Source organism: Mustela lutreola, chromosome 7 (genome assembly GCF_030435805.1).
Source record: "Mustela lutreola isolate mMusLut2 chromosome 7, mMusLut2.pri, whole genome shotgun sequence".
NCBI classification, from domain to species: Eukaryota; Metazoa; Chordata; class Mammalia; order Carnivora; family Mustelidae; genus Mustela; species Mustela lutreola.
In genome coordinates this window covers 153,869,783-153,892,094 of record NC_081296.1, presented here as the reverse complement: position 1 = coordinate 153,892,094, position 22,312 = coordinate 153,869,783, and the positions used below count along the sequence as shown (strand labels likewise).

The 22,312-nt window shown below is 42.5% G+C and overlaps 1 pseudogene and 1 gene segment (V, D, J or C); both read left to right on the top strand.

Moving 5' to 3' along the window:
- Positions 1-1,603: 1,603 nt before the first annotated feature.
- LOC131837291 (immunoglobulin heavy variable 3-23-like) lies at positions 1,604-5,403 on the top strand. The segment is given in 3 exon segments: positions 1,604-1,716; positions 1,818-2,144; positions 5,315-5,403. Coding segments are annotated over 3 exon segments (462 nt in total).
- A 2,179-nt stretch (positions 5,404-7,582) lies between these two features.
- On the top strand, positions 7,583-21,587 carry LOC131837290 (Ig heavy chain V region 5A-like; annotated as a pseudogene).
- Positions 21,588-22,312: the final 725 nt, after the last annotated feature.

Below are 22,312 nucleotides of genomic sequence, written 5' to 3'. Positions count from 1 at the left end.
AAACTGAAGGTTTTGTATGGGTGAGAGGTGGAAGGTTTGATGAGTCTAGTTTTGGATATTACAGAGTGCACGAACTGCATAGAGTACTGGGTGTGTTGCATAAGCAACGAATTGTGGAACACTGAAAAAGAATAAAATAATGTATGCATAAACAAACAATCAAATAAGTAAGTAAAAAATAAATAAATAAGAGAAATTATTACCATCAACCTAATGTCAGCAATTCAAACATCCTGTAAAAATGGATGCCTTCCTTGAAAGTTACAAACTACCGAGACTGAAATAGGAAGAAACATACAAGCTGAATATACAAATAAGCATCAAGGAAATTGATGCCCTAATCAGCTGGTGTAGTAGGACCATCTGGGGGTGCTCCCAAACACCAGGGGTTCTGGACCATGGAGCCCATGGTCCAGAGCAATGATTGGCTGAAGGCTGTCTTCTCTCAAGAGTTTTCATCTCCATGCTCTGTGAACTCTTTCCTGACACAAACACAGTAAGTAATTTGGAAAAGTTGTTGAAACACAGAAGTGCCTTCCTTTCTTGGAATCAATCATCATACGAAAATTCAAAAATTTGCAAAGTGCGAAGTATTTGGAAAATTTTAACTGTATGATATTGACAATAATTTTGAGATTAGAAATACAATCATTGGGGCACCCGGGTGGCTCAGTTGGTTAAGTGGCTGCCTTCAGCTCAGGTCATGATTCATGGTCCTGGGATCGAGCCCCACATCGGGCTCCCTGCTCAGCAGAGAGCCTGCTTCTCTCTCTCCCCCTCTCCCTGCTGCTCTGCTTACTTGTGCTCTCTCTCTATCTCTCTGTCAAATAAACAAATAAAATTTTTAAAAAAGAAACACTATCATCTCCACTTTATAGATGAATTTCCCTAAATAACAGCATCCATTGTTTTCTCAGTGATTCTGAGTTTTATTGCTTACTAATTACTCTACCAATTTATTTTTATTGAGACTTCCATGGATGAGTATAAAAAGATCAATTGTAAATTATCTTTTTGGTTGTTGAAAAATGCAGTGTTTCCATCATCTCTTTGATTCTCCAGATAGGATTCTCAGTGTCTCCATGTTTCTGAGACAGAAAAAAGTGGTATTGACCCATCTATTTGGGAATCATGAATCTGAGGAAGACTGCAAACTTCACTACATATGGCCACCCTTGACCTGGAGGTGGTGCAGGGGAACTGGCACGTCCCATGGTGGAGAGCACAGGCCCAGACACAGGCTCACTCTCACCTGTTGTGTGCTCTTGGACATTCAAAGCCCACCTGTTATCCAGTGTGTAATGATCCACCTGTATAAATGGTGATTAATTGGCACCTTTCTCACACGATTGGAGGATGTAAGTGGAAATAAAAAATATAATGGTTGCTATGTAATGACAATATCAAAATTGCATAATGAGAAAGACAATGTTGTGAAAGATATCATGTCTATAAAATTCTGCCAGGATCCTCACACCTACTTGGAGTGTCTGACGTCTTGAGGATGTTTCTTGCCAAATTTCCTTTATAGTGAGACGTCATGCAAATAAGACCCACCCTCTGATAATTAAAACAGCCCTGGCCAGATCTTGCAGCTGGGAGAGGAGCCCCAGCCCTGGTATTCTCAGGTTTTCCATTCACTGTTAAGGACAGAACACAGAAAACTCACTATGGAGTTTGTGCTCAGCTGGCTTTTCCTTGTTTCAGTTTTAAAAGGTAATTCGTGGAGAACAAGAGACATTGAGTATGAGAATGGATAGGATGGAGATAACTGTGGTATTTGACAATTTTCTAACTAGGATGTCTTGTGTCCGCAGGTGCCCAGTGTGAGATGCAGTTGGTGGAGTCTGGGGGAGACTTGGTGAAGCCTGGGGGTTCTCTGAGACTCTCCTGTGAAGCCTCTGGTTTCACCTTCAGTGGCTATGGAATGAGCTGGGTCCGCCAGGCACCGGGAAAGCGGATAGAGTTGGTCTCAAATATTGATGCTGGTGGAGGTAGCACAAGCTACACAGACTCTGTGAAGGGCCGATTCACCATCTCCAGAGACAATGCAAAGAACACGCTGTATCTGCAGATGAACAGCCTGAGAACCGAGGACACAGCCATGTATTTCTGTGCAAAAGGCACTGTGAAGGGACTCCAATGTGAGCCCAGACACAAACCTCATGGTAGGACGGGATCCGATCACACCAGGGGGTGCACACTACTCACCTTTCTGTTTTAAGCACCAGAAGCAGCTGCAGATGGAGGTTATGGGCAGGTTTCCTGTCAGGGTCCGGTGTTTCCTCTCTATTTACAATGTTTCCCCCAGGGAACATCCCTGGACATGTGATTCCATGCTAACCCCTTCCCTCTCTGACTTAAAAAATAAATAAATATATAAAAGTTGGAGAACAATTGTATTAACAAGAACAAAATTCTGTGTCACTTGCACTTGCTTGTTCCTGTCCCCCTAAATATCAATGATTTTCAAGCATCTCCATGCACATCATCTGACTATTTTCAGAATTCCCAGGTACAATCACTATGCATCAAGGGAGCACCCAGCTAAACATTCAAGCTTGCTAGTAACAGCCTAAAGTACATGCAGGATATGAGGCTACGGAGGCATAAACAATCCAAAGAAGGGAAGTAATATCCCTGTGTGTCATTGCCTAGAATCATTCTCACAGCATCAATATTATTGAAACACTGGCAAAGCAGAGAGAAACCCACCAGGACATGGTGTGGATGTGGAGTCTAAAGACCACAAAGAGACACACACAGACGACACAGGCACGAGAACATAAAACCTTCACCACCTTCTCCACTATGTCTTCTGAAAACAAGGAAGGCCTATTATCAAGCCATAAATTCTTCATGAGTCAGGGAAGGACACTGTTTCACTGTGTGTGATGTGGGTCAGTGGCAGGGATGGGGTCATGCTCATTGGAGGCCCTTCTGTAGAGCCAATCTCCCACCTTCATCAAAGGAGGGAGAACTCAGGGGTTTTTGTTGGTTTTCCCATATGTGAGGTGGGAGGAGAAGAGTGAGGAATGAAGATCAAGGAACTTGCAGGCAATAATCCAAGGATACTTCGTGATGACTGACTCCACTAAACGAGGATGAAAACTAGGAGAATAAACTAGAGAGATTGCTGTTCTAAGTAGACAATGGGCCAAATCCTTGGAAAATAAGAAGAATTTCATAGGGAAGCAGCCCAAGTTATACAATCAAAGTAGAAGTGGACAGGGGTCTTATCCAGTGTCCCAGGTGGAAGCTGTCCACTCCATAAGGTCACCATATGGTTCTGAAGATTATGTGTTCACTATGTGCATGTAAACACCAGCTTCTGCTGGATCCATGAGAATCTTTAAGTAGACCTACAGGATGGAAGGGACCTTTCACCTGCAGGAAATAGCTAATTGATCCTTCAATTGCTGACATCAGCTCATTGTGTGTGACCTTACTATCTCTAGGTAGAAACCTAGATGTCAATATGATGGGGAAACTAGGTGAGACCTTAGATCAGGAGGGTGCAGACTCATTATGAGATCGATGTCCTTATACACCAGTACTGGGAATCCTCCCTGCACTCTGAACCCATGTGAGGTGACTGTGAAAGGACAGCTTAGGATGTGGGTGCTCTCCAAACACCAAATCTGTCTGTCCCTGACCTGGGACTTGCCAGAATCCAGAACTGTATAAAATCAGTGTCTGTTGTTTAAAACCAACCAGTTCGTGTACATTGTTATAGCAGCTTGAATAAAGACATAAATGACACATAAACCTAAGCATGGATGCTCTAGAGTCTCTCTGCTGTGTTTGTTCTGAAAAGTACATGATAAGGTCCTCCAATAGGGACAAGGGTAGACTTCTCACATATTCCTCCTGAATGTAGAACTAACCAATTGACTATCCTAGGACTCTGTGAAAAAGACACAGTGCACACTGAAGAAGAACTTTTACATAGGGGAATCACAGTTTTGGAGAAAGTGTGAAACTTCATTGAAGGATGCGATTTTTCCAAACTTTCCAGAAGATGTGGACATGATAAGTCTATGGGATTTGAGTCTGAGCATCTCCTTACAGAGTGGTGTTGTACTGTGATTCTCCATCAGATTGAAAGAGTAGATTCCACTGGCCATGTTTGTTACTGGAAACCATCAAAATACCTGTTGAAATTTACTCATTTTATTAGTGTGGAATCCTTTTTTTAATGGGTTACTGCACTAACCATGGAATATGTCCTAGGCTCAAACCAGACATTGTGGCAATGTGCACAAAAATCACAGACTCCCATTAGCCACACATGCATGTTGTTTGGTTCCTGGGGATGAGCACCCCTAGAAAACCATCCACACCGACATAAACATAAGAATAACTGTTAAATTTCCTTCTCTGTGAGCCGTGATGTCAGCTGCTCTCCATGCAAGTTCACACACACCCTGGAGTCAGAGTGGACACTCACCTCTGTCTGTGCAGATTAAGTTCCAGAGAACACCTAGTGAGTATGAGACTCCCCTGTGGACCTGGAGGTCAAGATGGTCTCCTCCCCTCTGCAGTCCGACAGCAGGTAAGCCCAGTCTTCCAGGACCTAGCACAGGGTCTAGATGTGTCATCATAATTGGAAATTCCAACATTTCACGGTCTCCAATCCACTCATCATGTGGTACTTTATTTATTATTAAATATACACTAACAATCTACAGGGAGCCAGGAGACAAGATGCTGTAACCATGGCTCTGTTCATGAAGACACAGTGATAAGGGCTTTAACGAGAGATTTTTAAATCACTCAGAGCAGTGATGAGTACACAGGTTAAAGGGTTTGACCCACCTCTGTTACAGAGGTGTTAAGTGTCATTGCAGAACCAGAGAAGGTGTTAATGTGTAAATGTGTCACTCAGAGACAAGGGTTCACCCAGAAAACTACAGGGAGGTGACACTGATTGCAGCAATGACAAATGTAACAGCCCTGCCATCCTACTAGCTACTCTACACACGAACGCACCTGGTGGCGAAGCTGCTTCAGAGGGTTGAAGTCCATTCATAATACGTGAGTCAGTGGAGCAGTGGAGCAGCTCTGACTTACCAGATGCAGTGTAATAACCAGCATTGACAAATTTCAACAGGATTTGTACATGTAGCTGCTCTCCCCAAACTTGTACATGCAGGACTTGAACCATGAAAGGATAGAGGAAGGAGTAGTACAAAGAGGCTCCCCAGCAGTGTGGAGCTCCCAGTTTGTGCTGGGGTTTCATAAATGCTGAAGTTGCATAGGGCACTTGGTATTAGATTGTTATTATGTTTTATGGTTTTGTTTCCACCTGTAGATGATCATGTCCTCTCTTTGAAAGGCCTTTGCTGTATTGGGTGTGACTCTCTTCCTGGCTCCATTGCCAAGCTGGAGTTGTCTGGGTAGTAGCAGTGAAATGTGTCTGTGCTGTGGCCAAGCGAGAGTCCAGATCCCTCTAGAAATCCCATTTCTGTTCCCTGACTGGCACTGTGATCCCTTTGAGCTCTCCCATATAGAATCTACTTCTGCTCTTTCCAGGTGACAATCGTTAATGTGGGGGAAGGGGTGGGACCACAAGGATGCTCTGACTTGATGACCCCACCTTAGCTTCCGGCGTTCACTAGGAATCCAGGTCTGGGAAAGGCTTGAACATGCCCTGCTCCTCTGCTAGAGATCCAAGTCCATGTATTCTTGCCTGTCTCCGGGTACACAGTCATTTCTGTTCTTCCCCTTGGTTCCCTCCCGCAACTCCACTTGTCCCTGGGTGTCCTCAGCTTTGTTTTCCAACCCTCTCCTGAAGACTAGGGCTTTCATTCCAGGTAAAAATCATGTTTGGTCCTCAACTGAGAACCAGTGGTGACATCAGTTCCTCTCCAGGACCCTACAAGGTTCCACCTGTGACCCCAAGATGCCACTTCTGAGGGTTTTCCTCTACAGATAAAGTCTTTATTTCTGTGGTGGACACAGGGGTCATGGGTCTCCATGCATTCCTGCTCTGAGTCATCTTCCTCCAATTCTTCCACAACCACTGGGAGGTGTTTTTGGATTTGTCCCCATCTCACACAAAAAAGCATGAATTATTGATGTGGTCCTTGAGAACTTCAAAATATATCACTATAGCACACTCAATGTCAAGAAACCCATTACATAGTCTAGTTAAATCTTGTGACAGTTTATTTGCCATCAGTAGTCTGTGTCCACAATACGCTAAGATGGTGGTTCACGATCCCCCCTAAGCACTTGTCTCTCCCCAGATTTTAATTTCATTATTTGTCTCATGACCACAATTATTGGATAGACTTATTAAAATTTGTTGATCTACAGCTTGTCCTATTTTCTTAGCTCTTGCAGCTCCAATCTGAGGCATGACGTATCATAATACAAAAACCTGGGAACGATCCCAAGCCCAATCACCAGCTTAAAAATGGACACATTGTGCTCTATGTTATCTTTGAAATGTTGCCCATCATTAAAAGAATAGTTTTTTGCAGCTTCCTGATGGTGCATAGGAGAAGAATGAGCCACAAGCAAGTCAGCTGCAAGAGAATGGTACCAGGGAGCAACAGTAGAAATGACTGTCACCCTGAACAACTCCTCAGTCTCGTATATATTAGAAAGTAGGTAACAACCAACAAAGAAGATGGAATAGGTTACACATTGACCATAAGTCTTGTAGATAAGTCAGAAGAAAGGAGAAATGTGTCTGGTCACATAATACATGACCTTTAGTGACCAAGCCCAAATAAAAGGATTGTTTGACTAACTGCAATTACTCTCTGGGGTAGGGGACATAACGGAAAAATGTAGCAGGCAACGTATGACCCGCTCCAGTACATGTTTTCCTTAAAGCTGCATCTAAGCATGCTTAATGGCTAGTAAAATTTCTCATGGGTCATATTTTAAGCAGTATGTTTTTCTGGGGGACAGCTACAGTTCATCGTACACACAGAACCATGGTGGTAATGTCAAGTATTTGGTTCAGCAACAGAAACCCTAAAATGAAACTATATATAACACAATTACACAATTACATACTGTAGAAAATGAATGCTAGTCTAAAGGACCATAAGGAAGATCAATTGCTAGGTGGGGACAGGGTGAAGAAGGAAAGGGGAAGGAGGAATTCCAAGGGAAGTACAGGAAGGTTTAGGGAGAATTGATTTGGATATTCTGGATATTGCTGATTCTGACAGCAGGGTTTACCATATCACACAGTCCACACACGTGCATTTCATCCTGTGTCAAGTACACACATCACAGCTATTACAGATAATCCCAGAGATGATTTGGGAGGAATGTAGAGATAGTGAAATGTTAGAGACTTAAAAATAGAACTGCACAAACACTAATTCTCTCTATTTTTAGGGAAAATCTAAAATGCAATCATACTTGCTCTGGGAACTGTTCTTCCTGTTCACATACTCCAAGCTGAATATATACTCAGAGGACATGAAAATAGAGCCTGCACTCTGCTGATTAAAGCAGCCTAAACCAACCCCTGCAGCTGGGAGAGGAGCCCCAGCCACCATATTTCCAGATGTTTCCATTAGATATTCTAATCAGGAGAGAATAAAGAAAACTCACCATGGAGTTTGTGATTGGCTGGATTATCCTTATTACTCTTTTAAAAGGTAATTTACAGAAAATAAGAGACCTTGAGTGTGATAGTGGATATGAATGAGAGAAATACTAGCTGTGTGATAGTGTCCTGATGAGGATGTCTTGTGTCTGCAGGTGTCCAGTGTGAGGTGCAGCTGGTGGAGTCCGGGGGAGGCCTGGTGAAGTCTGGGGGTTCCCTGAGCCTCTCTTGTGCAGCCTCTGGATTCACCTTCAGTAATAATGACATGTACTGGGTCCAACAGCCTCCAGGGAAGGGGCTGCAGTGGGTTGCATATATTGGCAGTGGTGGTAGTTACACACACTATACAGAGACAATGGCAAGAGCACGCTCTATTTGCAGATGAACAGTCTGAGAGCCGAGGACACAACCGTGTATTACTGTGCAAGAGATACAGTGAGGGGACATCAGTGTGATCCCAGACACAAACCTCACAGTAGGAAGGGATATGGACCACCAGGGGGTGCATGCTACTCATCAATTCTATCTTTAGCCCTAGGAGCAGATACAGATATTGGTTATGAGCAGGTTTCCTCTCAGAATCTCGTGCTTCCTCTCTCTTTGTAGTTGTTTCCCTCAGGGAACCTCTCTGGACACATGGTTATGTGCTTACCTATTCATTCTCAGACATAAAAAAAAAAAAAAAGAAAAGTTGAAGAACTACTATAGTAACAAGTGCAGAAGTCAGTGTCACTTGCACTTGTTTGTTCCTGGCCCTAAACTGGAATGAATTATGAATGTCTCCATGCACATCACCCAGCAGAACACACTGTGCATCATAGGAACATCTAGCTCAAAGTGCAAGGTTGCCAAAAGTGGAATAACATGCATGCCGGACAGGAGGCTACAAGGGAATCAACAAACCAAAGCAAGAGATGAAATGTCTCAGATGGGGTTCACTGTCTTGAACCATGTTCACAGCAATGTTAATAGCACCGTGGGAAACTGATGGACTCCCACCAGGACATGGTGTGGATGTGGAGTCAAAGATCACACACACACACATGTGTACACACACACACACACACACACACACTCACACAAGAGTATAAAACCATCATCACCTTCACAGTCATGTCTTTCAAGATAAGGGTTGTCTCTCAGCAAGACATAAATCCATAGAAGGAGTCAGTGAAGGACAGTGAAGGACTTTTGTACTGTGGGTCAGTGGTGGGGATGGGGTCCTGTTCATGAGAGGGGCTTTTGTGGAGTCAGACTCCCATCTGCATGAAAAGAGGGAGAACAGGTGATTTCTTGTTAGATTTTTCATCTGTGAGGCAGAAAGAAAAGAGAGAGGAATGAAGGTCAAGGACCTAGAAGGCACTAATTTCACTAAACATGTGTGAAACTGAAAGAAGGAAAGAGGAAACTAACCATTCTAAGTATAAAATAGTACGAATCCTTGGAAAATTAGAATAATCCATAGAAGCACCACAGTAAAAAATAATGATAGAAGTAGACTGTTCTCTACCCAGTGTCTGCAGGGGGAGGTGTCCACTCCCCAAGGTCACCAGGTGGTTCTGAAAGTCTTGTGTTCCCTGTGTGCACACAGAGTCCAGAAGCTTCTACTATATCCATGAGAATCCTCAGGTTGAGATGCTGGATTGGAGGGGCCTTCCACCTTCAGGGAATAACTAACTGATCCTTTAGTTGTTGCTGTCAGCTCAATGTGTGTGACCTCTACCATCACAGGTAATCCTAATGACAATGTGACGGGATGATGATGAGGAAGAGGGGTCTCAGGGAAGCACTTAGGTCAGGAGACAGCAATCTCATGATGGTATTAGAGCCTTTACACACCAGGACTGGGAAAGACCTTTGCCTCCTGGTCCCATGTGAGGTGACAGGGAAAGGACACTCTAAGATATGTAGGATCTCCAGTCACCAAATCTGTCTACACCTTGACACTCAACTTCCAAGACTACAGAAGAGAATGTGGGAAATAAGTGTGTGTTGTTTTAAGTCACTCAGTCTTTGTACCTTGTTACAGCAGCTGGAACAGATGAAGACATTAGTGACACATGAACCCAAGCACGGATGCTCTGAAGTTTCTCTGCTGCTTTTGTTGTGAAAAGTACCTGATAAGTTCTTTCAGTGAGATTCAGAGTGGGCTTGTCACATGTTCCCTCCCACAGACAGGACTAACGAGTTGACTATCCTAGGGCTCTGTGAAATAATGCAGTGGACACGCACAAGGAGAACCTTGGTACAAGGGAGTCAGGGTTTCCTAGAATTTCTGGAACTTGTATTTAAGGGTGACGATTTTTCAAACTTTCCAGAAGATGACTCTGTGGGATTTGATTCAGATCATCACATAACAGAGTTGTGCTGTACTGAAAGCCTTAAAGGTTAAGCTTTTTTGTTCCCTAGTTCCTTTCAGGACTCTTTCCTTCTCTGTGTTGTATTTTATGAGTTTGACTATGATATGCTTTAGAGATCACCAGCATTTGTTGAATCTAGCAAGAGTTCCCTGAAATTCCTGGATTTTGATGTCTGTGTCCTTCTGCATATTACAGAACTTTTCAGCTACTATCTTACAGAATAAACCTAATCCCTCCTTTTCTCTCTGTCCATCTCCAGAGATGCTTATGATCCAAAATTATTATGTTTTAAAAAGTCCCCGAGTTCCCTAAGTCTACCTTTGTGGTCCATTATTTTGGATTCCATCATCTTTTCAGTCATTATTTTCTATAATTTTGTCTTGTATACCACAAATTGGCTCCTCTCCATCCATCCTTATGTTTTATGGCCCCCACTTGGGATTGTATCTTGGTTTTAGAGCTTGTTTTATTTTTTTAATTAATTTATTTATTTTCAGGAAAAACAGTATTCATTATTTTTTCACCACACCCAGTGCTCCATGTAATCCATGCCCTCTATAATACCCACCACCTGGTACCCTGATGTCCCACCCCCTGTCACTTCAAACCCCTCAGATTGTTTTTCAGAGTCCATAGTCTCTCGTGATTCACCTCCCCTTCCAATTTACCCCAACTCCCTTCTCCTCTCTAACACCCCTTGTCCTCCATATTTGTTATGCTCCACAAGTAAATGAAACTATATGATAATTGACTCTCTCTGCTTGATTTATTTCACTCAGCATAATCTCTCCCAGTCCCATCCATGTTGCTACAAAAGTTGGGTATTCATCCTTTCTGATGGAGGCATAACACTCCATAGTGTATATGGACCACATCATCCTTATCCATTCTTCAGTTGAAGGGCATCTTGATTCTTTCCATAGTTTGGCGACCATGGCCATTGCTGCTATAAACATTTGGGTACAGATGGCCCTTCTTTTCACGACATCTCCATCTTTGGGTTAAATACCCAGGAGTGCAATTGCAGGGTCATAGGGAAGTTCTATTTTTAATTTCTTGAGGAATCTCCACACTGTTCTCCAAAGAGGCTGCACCAACTTGCATTCCCACCAACAGTGGAAGAGGGTTCCCCTTTCTCCACATCCTCTCCAACACATGTTGTTTCCTGTTTTGTTAATTTTAACCATTCTGTTTGTTTTTAATTTGTACCTGATTCAATTTTAGTTCATGTATCACTGCAGTAAGCGATTCTTATTGTCTTCTAACCTTTTTTCAAGGCCAGCTAGTATACTTAAGATCACCACTTTAAATTCTAGTACAGACTTCATATTTATGTTTTTATTGATTAAAAATCTGGGAATGAAATCTACATCTGACTCATTCTTTTATGGTGAATTTTTCCATTCTCTCATTTCTTTTCAATATCTTCTTTTTTCAAATTTTATTTTATTTTTTCGGTGCTCCAATTATCATTGTTTATGCACAACACCCAGGGCTCCATGCAATATGTGCCCTCCAGAATGTCCCCCACCAGGCTCACCTAACCCTCACTACCCCCTACTCCAAAACCCTCAGTTTCTTTCTCAGAGTCCAGTTTCTCAGGATTCATCTCACCCTCAATTTTGCCCAATTCTGTTCTCCTCTCCTTCTCTAAAAATCCTCCATGTTATTCTTTATACTTCACAAGTAAGTGAAACCAAACAATGACTCTCTCTGTTTGACTTATTTCCCTCAGCATAATCTCCTCTTGACGTGTCCATGTTGATGCATAAGTCGGATATTTATCCTTTATGATGGAGGCATAATACTCCATTGTATATATGGAGCAAATCTTTATCCACTCATCTGTTAATGGGCATCTTGACTCTTTCCACAATTTCGCAAATGTGGCCATTGCTGCTATGAACATTGGGGTAAAGATGGTCCTTCTTTTCACGACATCTGTATCTTTGGCGTAAATACCCAGTAGTGCAAGTTCAGGGTCATAGGGAAGCTCTGTATTTAATTTCTTAAGGAACCTCCACAATGTTTTCCAAAGTGGCTGCACCAACTTGCATTCCCACCAACAGTGTAAGAAGGTTCCCCTTTCTACACACCCTCTCCAAAACAAGTTGTTTACTGTCTTGTTAATATTAGCCAATCTAACTGGTGTAAAGTGGTATCTCAATATGGTTTTTATATGAATCTCTCTGATGGCTAAGGGTGATGAACATTTTTTCATATGTGTGTTAGCCATTTGTATGTCTTCAGTGTAGAAGTGTCTGTTCATCCGTTCATTTTTTTTTTTTTTCTGGAGAATAAAATAAGATGAGGAGAATAAATTAAGACAAATAAATTGAGGATTTGTCATAATGAATGCTTCTTAAATAGAATATAGATCACACAAAAATATATATCAATGAAAAAATTAAAAATAGAAAAAAATAAGAATGCATATTTATAAAAATTAAACCTAAAAAATAAGGAGGAAGTAATAGAAAACATAAAGAAAGATAAATCAGAAAATAAATCAAAAAGCATGGAGGACATGGGGAGTTAGAGAGAAGGGGGTTGGAGTAAATTGGAAGGGGAGGTGAATCATGAGAGACTATGGACTCTGAAAAACAATCTGAGGGGTTTGAAGTGGCGGGGCTGGGTGGAAGGTCTGGGTACCAGGTGGAGGATATTATAGAGGGTACGGATTGCATGGAGCACTGGGTGTGGTGAAAAAATAATACTGTTATGCTGAAAATAAATAAATGAAAAAAAGAAAAGAAATCAAAAATAAAAATAAAAAAACTCAAGAATAAAAAGGATGAAAGCTAAGCCTACTTCCCTGGGAACTGAAAGTGTGCCACATTCTATGATCATTAAACTTGCTGAGATGGAATTGTTCTGAGGATCTTCTGGGGGAGGTGCCTGCTATGATTATTCTCAGGGGTTTTGCCCTCATGGAAAGGCACATCTTGGGAGCAGAGGACAGGGCTTCCTGTAGTTGTGTCTGGCCTCCACTAGGTGCCACTGTTTTGCTTCCTGATGGCACTGATGGGTAGGTTGAATATGCCATCTTCTCTCTAGGCAGAGGTTGAAATTTCTTTTTCTTTTTTTTTAAATTTATTTATTTTCAGCATAACAGTATTCATTATTTTTTCACCACACCCAGTGCTCCATGCAATCCGTGCCCTCTATAATACCCACCACCTGGTACCCCGACCTCCTACCCCCCCCCCGCCAGTTCAAACCCCTCAGATTGTTTTTCAGAGTCCATATTCTCTCATGATTCACCTTCCCTTCCAATTTACCCCCAACCCCTTCTCAGTAACTCCCCATGTCCTCAATGCTTTTTGTTATGCTCCACAAATAAGTGAAACCTTCTATGGATGAATGGATAAGAAGATGTGGCCCATATACACTATGGAGTATTATGCCTCCATCAGAAAGGACGAATACCCAACTTTTGTAGCAACATGGACGGGACTGGAAGAGATTATGCTGAGTAAAATAAGTCAAGCAGAGAGAGGTTGAAATTTCACATACACCCCACTCTTCAGTGAGCCCTCACAGAACAGCAATCAACCCCTTTCTCTCCAATGTTTCCATCTGAAACCCATGTTCACCCTACCTGTAACCGAGCTGCTGTATCTCAGGCACATGATAGAGTTTCAAAACTTCTAGGGACTCCTATGGTGTGGACCCATGCTATTCCTCCAGGGGAGAGTATTATATCTTTTTCCATTTTCCTACAGGTCTCAGGAAAGACATCCCATGACCAGATTGTGGTTCACCATTTATGGCACGTCAGAGCAGAAAGCCCGCACTTAGACTCACTGTTCAACCGGGTTCCTGGTTCTTTGCCTAGCATCTGTGCATCACAATGGTGCCACATATCCTTCTTGTACCTCAGCAGACCTCAGACCCTGGAATTCTGCCCCACTTTGCCACATCAGCACCTTTATGCCAGCCACATCCCCACAGTAGCACACTTCTAAAAGTTCATATTTTGTGCTCTGCTGCTACAATTCATTTGGGTAGCTTCCAGAAGCAGGCTCCATCCCTGATGTCACCCCCACAGCTTTATCTGTCCCAAGACAACTCTCTGCACCTGTTACATAACAAAAGGAGGTCGGTGTTTTATTTGAAGACTAGTGGGTTTTGTTCTCTCAGACCTCTGATTGTCTTCTTGGCTGCTCAGAATGACTTGATGACTACATAGCTGTGTTCCAGAAATCCAAGCATAGCAACCCCTTCTCCACCATCGTAACTACTCCATCCCACATTTTCTTGTAGCAATTCCTTCCTCTGTATATGCTGAAGCTCAAAGTTGAAATCCAGTGTTTTATTTCAGAATATCCTAATTTATTTCTCTCTTTGCTCTGATCCAGTTGTCTTATGGTTCACTTGCTCTTTGAATGACCAAATTGATTAAATATTATGCAATTATTATATTATTTTGCATTAATGGTTGACATATTTCATCCACCTACATAACCTCCCTCACTAGGAGACTCAGAGAGGAGTGCACCTCCTGGCAGTGAGCCCTGGGCTATGAGAAAGTAGTGAGGGGGCTCCCCAAGGACAAAAATTACAGGAATATTACAAGCACCATTCCATGTCTCCGTGCAGTGAACACAGGTGCATTTTGGATGTCATGGCAAGTTTGCAGTCTTCCTGATGCACATGATGCATTCAGGGATGGAAACTGGGGGATGTGGAGAAGAACAGATGTCCTGAACTCATGCAGCAAGGTCAAAGAGTCTGATCTGAGAAAATGAAAACACAGGTATATCAGAGCTGCAACCTGGAGTTGAATTGGAATTGAATTTCCCTGCTGTGTCTATTGTCAACAGTCCTTGTAAATTCTTGTAAGAGGTTGAAGGGCAGCATTTATTATTTATTTATTTATTTATTTACTTACTTACTTATTTACTGCTCTCCCATTATACTGAATTTACTAAGTGGAAGGCAAAGGCCTTGGAACACTGAGAAAAAATATTTGGAAAAAGAAAGTCAAAGAATCATCAAAAACTCACAGTGGACAGGCAGACTGATTTTGTCTGCCTGTCCACTGAGGGGTATGATACATGAATAATTTTTAAATGTCACCACAGCAGAATGCAATATGGTAGAGACTAGAATTGGAGGAAATATTCCTAAATGCATGGCCTCATCAGGTACCATGTCACAGGGAGATTAGGCATGTGCTCTTGAGTCCATTGACCACTACCCATCAGTGCCAGTGGGAGTATATTTGGAGAACAGAGTCCCTGAATCTCTGAGAGATTGTGTAAATTTACTTTAAGGATGCTGTTTTCTCAAGCTTTCCAGGAGACTGTAGGTATGACGATCTTGTGGTATCTGACTCTGAACCACACCGTGCACCATTGTCCCACCAAGACAGCTGTCAGGTGTGAACCTCAGCTATTGGATATAAAAGCTGGTATAACCCTGGATGGAAACACAAATCAATAAGACTTTCATCTGCAGGAAGGAATGGAGGCTTTGCTTCAGGAATGTCTTCACAATGTAGGAAAGGGCACATACAAGAAATAAAACATATGCATGTGCCATGGAGGGTGGACATGGGATTAAGTCATCTACCTGTGTTCTGTGGGCTCCTGAAGACTGTTTTCTCACAATGTTCCACCTTTCAGGTTCCCCAGAAAGTTGCTGCTGAAGATGACACACGAGAAGGAAATATTCTGACTCTCTTTCTGAGTTTCCTTCCAAGTACTGAATCGAGGTTGTAACCAATTTGTCTCAAATTCACACCATGTTACAACAGAACATTTAACTACCAGGCTTTGATAGCACCTAGTGACACCAAAAAGGTGAGAGACTGCAGATTATCTGAAAGAAATGACATCCAGGTTGCCTCCAGTATCTTGATGTAAAATCAATTTTATGGCACTTCCAAATGCCAGGTAACCCCCATCATGGGTGGACATAGTGGCAGCATTCCAAAAGGTGACAGGCAGACCCAAACAGGGACTGGGAGAAGGGAGAGATTCTTCTGAAAATATCTTCAGGAGAATCATGAATGTCCCAAAAGGCCTTCTGTTTCCCTGACCAAAATCGTCTCATTGCCACAGAGACACAGATCCCACATTGGAAATAAGATTGTGCCCACAAGGCTGATATTATTTCCACATAAAATTAGACTCACAAAATCCCTTAATAAAAGGATTTGAATAATATGCTGATTCTTCAATCCATGGCTATAAATGTTACTCCAGATTTCTGCTCCATGGTTACACCCTAGAGTAGTTATTTTGGGCATCAAGCTTTTCAAAATATACCTTAAACGTATTACATAAACATATTGCATATGTCCTTATAGCATCCTCACAGAAACTTCATTTTAATTATGTTTTATTTATATTCCCATAATTGACAATAATCTTTCAAAAACACTTATGTAAAGCAGAATTTTAACAGGGCATAGAAACTCGCATATTGATGTAAAACTGTTCCTCTGCATCTTCTTCAGGTTCATGTTTCTTCTGAAAAGCACATAAATAATACATTTTCTGAGCTCCTCAGCTACATATCTAGGGGGGAAGCAACTTTATTGCAACATCAGATGCTGGAAACTATTCGAACCCCAAATAACTTCTTAAAAAATTAAAATCCTGCTATGTTCATTCTTTGGAAAGGTGCTAATCATTAAAACCAGTAATTCTTTTTTAATGTCTGCATTATATTAATTGTTTCAAAACTACATTGTACTTCAATAGTTTTTACTTAGAAAAGAAAGAAAGAACTGTAAGAACTGAAATCACACCTCTAACAGGAATCTCTACACTTCCCCCAGTACTTTTCCTGTCTCACTTATTCAATGACATCTTATCTTGTGTTCCAGTGGGTTGTCCAGGTCTCCTCTCCATTAAACACTGAATCAAGTCCTGTCTATCAAGCAAATCTCCACGTTGCAGGGACAAACTGTGGAGAACCCCTGGATAGAACAAAACAGCAGTCAAGTTTGCAACAAGCCATCACATAAGAGAAAAGAACCAACCAATAAGAGTGCACAGTCATCTTGCAAGGTTGTTAATAAGAACAACACCATGAGCAAGGGGGAAACCATGGCCAAGTCAAAACAACATTGAAAAACAGAGAGTCCTTCCCAGGAATTGTGGGAATTCTGACAATCTACATATGTGCATGAGCTAGGACCTTTGCAAAAATGGAGCATAGAGTGACAAACATTATTTTTTAGGAAAAGTTATTAAATTCCTATTAAGGACATGTTTATTGCTCAGGACAATTTCAGAATGACCTCCGAGTATTCCAAGACAAGCTTCATCTAGAATACAGCCTGAAGGAACAAGACCTTGACAGTCTCTGGTAGATAAAAATGCAGATTCTGAGCTTCAGGATGAAGGGGAGGTTGCACCATAAATGAAGGTAATCTGAGGTGGTCCTGAGAGAGAGAACCCAATTCTAGGCAGAACATGATGGGGAGACATAGATGGCAAATCAGAAGCAGAAGGACTATGGAAAGCAAGAGGCAAAGGATGACTGTGTCTCAATTCTAAGCTGTTTGCTCTAATGTAAACCCTTGGGACTGTCACACATGACAATGTCATCATGGTTGTGTCTGGAGGGGGTAGTTTGGAATGGAGAGAATGGGGTAGAAATATCCTTCCTATCATACTTATCAATGACACTATTCCCAGCACCCTCAACATAAGGGATGCATTTATTCTCCTACCTGAATCAACCAAAAACAAAAAAAGTTGGCAAAATATATTACAAAAATTAAACCAGATGGAAATACATGAATGACAGTGATGCAACAGAAAACTGTAAATACAAGGTGATGGATGGGGATGAGCATGCTAGAGAGTACAGACAGAAGGGAACAAAACATGGACAGAAGGAGAAACAGTAAAGCCAGAGATAATGAGACACAGTGAAAAAACCCTCCATGAATCCACAAGAGATAAGAGGACTAGAATGGAACTGGCCATCTCACAGGATGAAGGATGGAGACCTAAACTCTGGGGCTGAGAGCTGAGTGCTCCCTTAACTGCCTCTTTCTCTCACTCCATGGCCAATTACTCAGTAAGTCTTACTAGTTACAAGTTCAGGACACACCCAGAAATCAACCAGTTCTCACCCCTTCACTGCTGCCACCCTGGACTGGGCTCCTATCAGTTTTCACTTGGCCGCCCTCAAGAATCTCCTCACCTTCCAGATTCCAATCTCCCATATCCCTATCCCACTCCTAACTATTCTCCACATCAGAGGCAGCCAGAGAATCATTTACCATGTGGAGAAAGAGAGGGTTGTTGCTGGTTTGTGGTTTGTCTTCCCTCCTCAAAGGCAAGCCCCATGAAGGCAAGTTCTTTTATTTCTGCTCATTGCTGTATTCACAGAGACCAGGCAAGGCTATACTTTGTGCAGTTAGAACCAAATAAATATTCATTAGTGAATTACACAAACATTTATAGAACAGTACACTAGATTTCTGGGTAAAGAATAAAGGATCTGCATTTTGTATTCATTTGTGGGTTTTCAGAACGGTCGGGGTCTAGAAATCATGTCTCTCTCTCTCTCTCTCTCTCTCTCTCTTTTTTTTTTTTTTTTTTTTTTTTGGTCATCATCACTGAGACTACAATGGCCTCTTCATAACATTCACTGCATGAACTAGTGGAAAGAATATCCGATAGGTTGACTACACTACATGGTGCCAAGAACTGGCCTGGACAGAAAACGGATGCTGTTTTGTTCCCACGTACAAGAGCAGGTACATGTAAAGAGTAGAGGTCTTAAGCAACGGCGAGTCTGCAGGAAAACCACTATTCAACATGGGCTGAAAGAATTCTGCACCAATGACACACAGTGCAGAGGTGACGAAGATAACTCTTGTCTTTGAGGACTAAGAAAAATGTAGGCATCTCTGCTTCTTCTAACTTGTGAACAAGTACCATGGTGGTATACGTACGTGTTCTGAGGGAGATTCACACGGGGAACATTGGGAGCCATGAAGAAGTAAGTGAGCATCTTAGGTAACGAGGCCACGTTGTCAAGGAAGGATTTATGAGAAAGTTTTTACCTGAGCTGAACCAAGGCTTAGTACGATGTCTAGCAGATGAGAAAAAGCACATTGACCAAAAAATGAAGAGATTGTGTGAAGCCTAGCACACATGGTTGCCTTCCCAAGTTGATCCTGGGAAGAAGTTAACAAAACAGGCAAGGACAGGAAACCCTTATAGCACACATTTCTCTAAGAACAGTACCTGTACTTTCCAATGCTCATGGACACTCCTCCTCTGAAACTACCATTTCCCCCTGGAAAGGTGACCAATAAAGGGGCTTAACAGAGTTGAAAATATGGGGAGGCAGAAATCAGAGAAGGGAATCAACTATATAGCTCCCACTCCAGTTTATGGGAGGACAGATGCATGTGTAGAGCATGGTGTTCCCTGTTACCATCAGCACATTCAAGGAACAATGTGGGTTCACACCAGCTCTGTCCCAAAGCATGACATGGCTTCTGGGAGGCTCCATGTGAGGCAACACAGTTTTCTTCCTGGTTGTGCAGCTCCTGAAGCATTCCAATTGGAGTTCCACTCCTTTGTTCTAAATGCACTTTGAACAAAGATACAGATAGTATCTAAAAAGAGATCATGTTTTCAGGTAAGCATACTGGTTCTTATATTCTGATTAAAATAGAAAACCAGGAGGGTGACAGAGTGGCAATACATTTGCACTGTTTTGACAGAGATTACATTCTAGTCACAGTTAATACCCACAGTCAAGATCCATGATGGCTCAATGTAAGTAAGTTCTTGGAACAGTAGGAGACACGCATGTGTTGAGCTTCCTAATGAGCTTCAGTAATGCAGGAAAACAATTCTCAAAAAAAGGAGATTCCACACATATCCAGTACACTTTGTAGCAATGTGGGCAGGTGTGGCTGCAGAAATGGGTTCTCTCCATACAATGGTGACAAGGAAAGAAGGTTCCTAGTTTGAGAAAAAGAGCAGCTGCTGTTCCCATGTGGTGACTGCAGGTCACAGCTGAGGTTAGCAGTGGAACTGAGTGAAGAATATGGGAGTTATGGGCATAGTCAGAGGCTGGCCACTTGACATGACATCCACAGCCTGGTGCCTGAGTGTCGGATTTGTTTGTGCACAGGTTTCTTGTGCAGCAGGACAGCTCCCTTATGCTGTTCTTCCTTATGGTGCCTCACAGCTTCCATGGACAGGTCTTTCTGAGCTTCTAACTCAACCTTCTCTGGTCCACTTCTTGTTGCCTTTAGTTCTCTTCTCCACAGACAGCAGAAACGGTTCCTGAACAACACAGGAGTTCTCTTTTTTAGAACAAAGAACTCCTGGGTCAAGAGGGTGTTTGGATGAGGCTGAAGCAAGTGGCTTCTTTCTGCTCTTTCAGATCTTCCTCCAGCTGGTGCTTCCAACTCATGCCTTCAGAGCTGTCAGTCATTAAAACCAGTAATTCCTGATAGAGAGAGCAACATGACTGTGTCCACAAGGATTGATTCTGGGGCAAAGAAGCCCTACAGAGAAAGCACAGAGAGTGCAATGTCCCATTTATGAATTCTACAGAATTAAAGCTAGTATAAAGTGACATGAGAAAGAACAATAGTTATGTGGGTACAGGGTGGTCAAGGGAAAGGAAAGGAAAAATTCCAGGGGGAAATGCTGGAAATTTTAGGGAGAATTGGTGCGCTCACTGTCAATAATGTTAATTGCAACACCTGTGTTTATCATATCACACACTCCGTTTGTGGGCCGTTGATCTTGTGTTGAGTATACACATTGAACTTAATTATAGGTAATAGCAAAGGTGATTCTGGAGGGACATAGAGAGATCAGAATGTTAAAGACATTAAAACACACCTACACACTGCTGATTTTCTCTATATTTATGGTAAAGTATAAAATAAGCAAAATCAATATATCCCCATTACAGGATGGTTTCCATATGCCTCATAACCTGACACTCTGTCCTGCAGATGATTCGGGGTGGGGGGCAGCAATTCCTGTGGGGGGAGCACTGACCTACATCCTTGGGTCAGTCTTTCCCCATATATGTTCATGGATACCCTACAAACACAAGTATACACACTGGAAACTTATATAATATATTTTTTTTCAAAATTTGTCATTGGCACTAAATTAAAGGTATTCATAATGGCTAGGGTCACAGCCTCTCTGTCAGAATAGATCTCCAAGCTGAATATATAGCCAGAGGACATGAAAATAGGGCCTTCCTTCTGCTGATTTAACCAGCACAGCCAAGATCCTGCAGCTGGGAGAGGAGCCCCAGGCCCGGGATACCCAGATGTTCATTCAGTGATCAGGACAGAATACAGACAACTCACCATGGAATTTGTGCTTGGCTGGGTTTTCCTTCTTGCTCTTTTAAAAGGTAACTTATGGACAAAAAAGAAATTGAGTATGTGAGTGAATGAGAGTGAGAGAAAAACAGGATATGTGATAGTTTCCTGACCAAGATGTCTTCCGTCTGCAGGTGCTCAGTATGAGGTGCAGCTGGTGGAGTCTGGGGGAGACCTGGTGAAGCCTGGGGGGATCCCTGAGACTCTCCTGTGCAGCCTCTGGATTCACCTTCAGCAACTACTACATGCATTGGGTCTGCCAGGCTCCTTGGAAGGGACTGCAGTGGGTCGCATGTATAAGCTATGATGGAAGTAGCACAAGCTATGCAGACTCTGTGAAGGGCCGATTCACCATCTCCAGAGACAACGGCAAGAACATACTGTATCTGCAGATGAACAGCTTGAGAACTGAGGACACAGCCTTGTATTACCGTGCGAAGGACACTGTGAGGGGACCTCAGTGTAAGCCAGGACAGAAACCTCCCTATTGACACAGGATGTGCTGAGCTGCATGGGGCACTCAGGGCAGCAGAGACTGCTCAGCATCCACAGCAGAGATCAGACCCAGGAGCAGGTGCAGTGGGGTAGGACTTCCTTTTGAGATCAGGGATTTCCTCTCCACACTCTCAGCTGTCCAGAGAGATATATTTTTTTTTTCCTTTCATCTCTAATACCTCGTGTTCTCCATGAAACCAACCACAAAAATATAACTTTGCCTCCACAGAGCAGAGATCTCTCCAGTCTCTGGGGAACTTCCCTTCATCAACCTCTTCTATGTCCCATTTCCGTTCTCCACAGAAGCACATGCTGCAAATTCCCATTGTCCTTGAGAAACACCTGCACAGCCCAGGCTCTCTGCATGCTGCATGCCTGTTCTCTGCCCTCAGCGGGGCACACACTGTCCCCACATGTTTATGAGCTTTTCCCAGGATGACTGCCCAAGTCAGTTCTAGTCCTCCTGGCTCCAGTGTATCCTCTGGCTCATTGTACATGTAGGCGGACACAGGTGATCAGGAACTGCCCTTCTGTAGG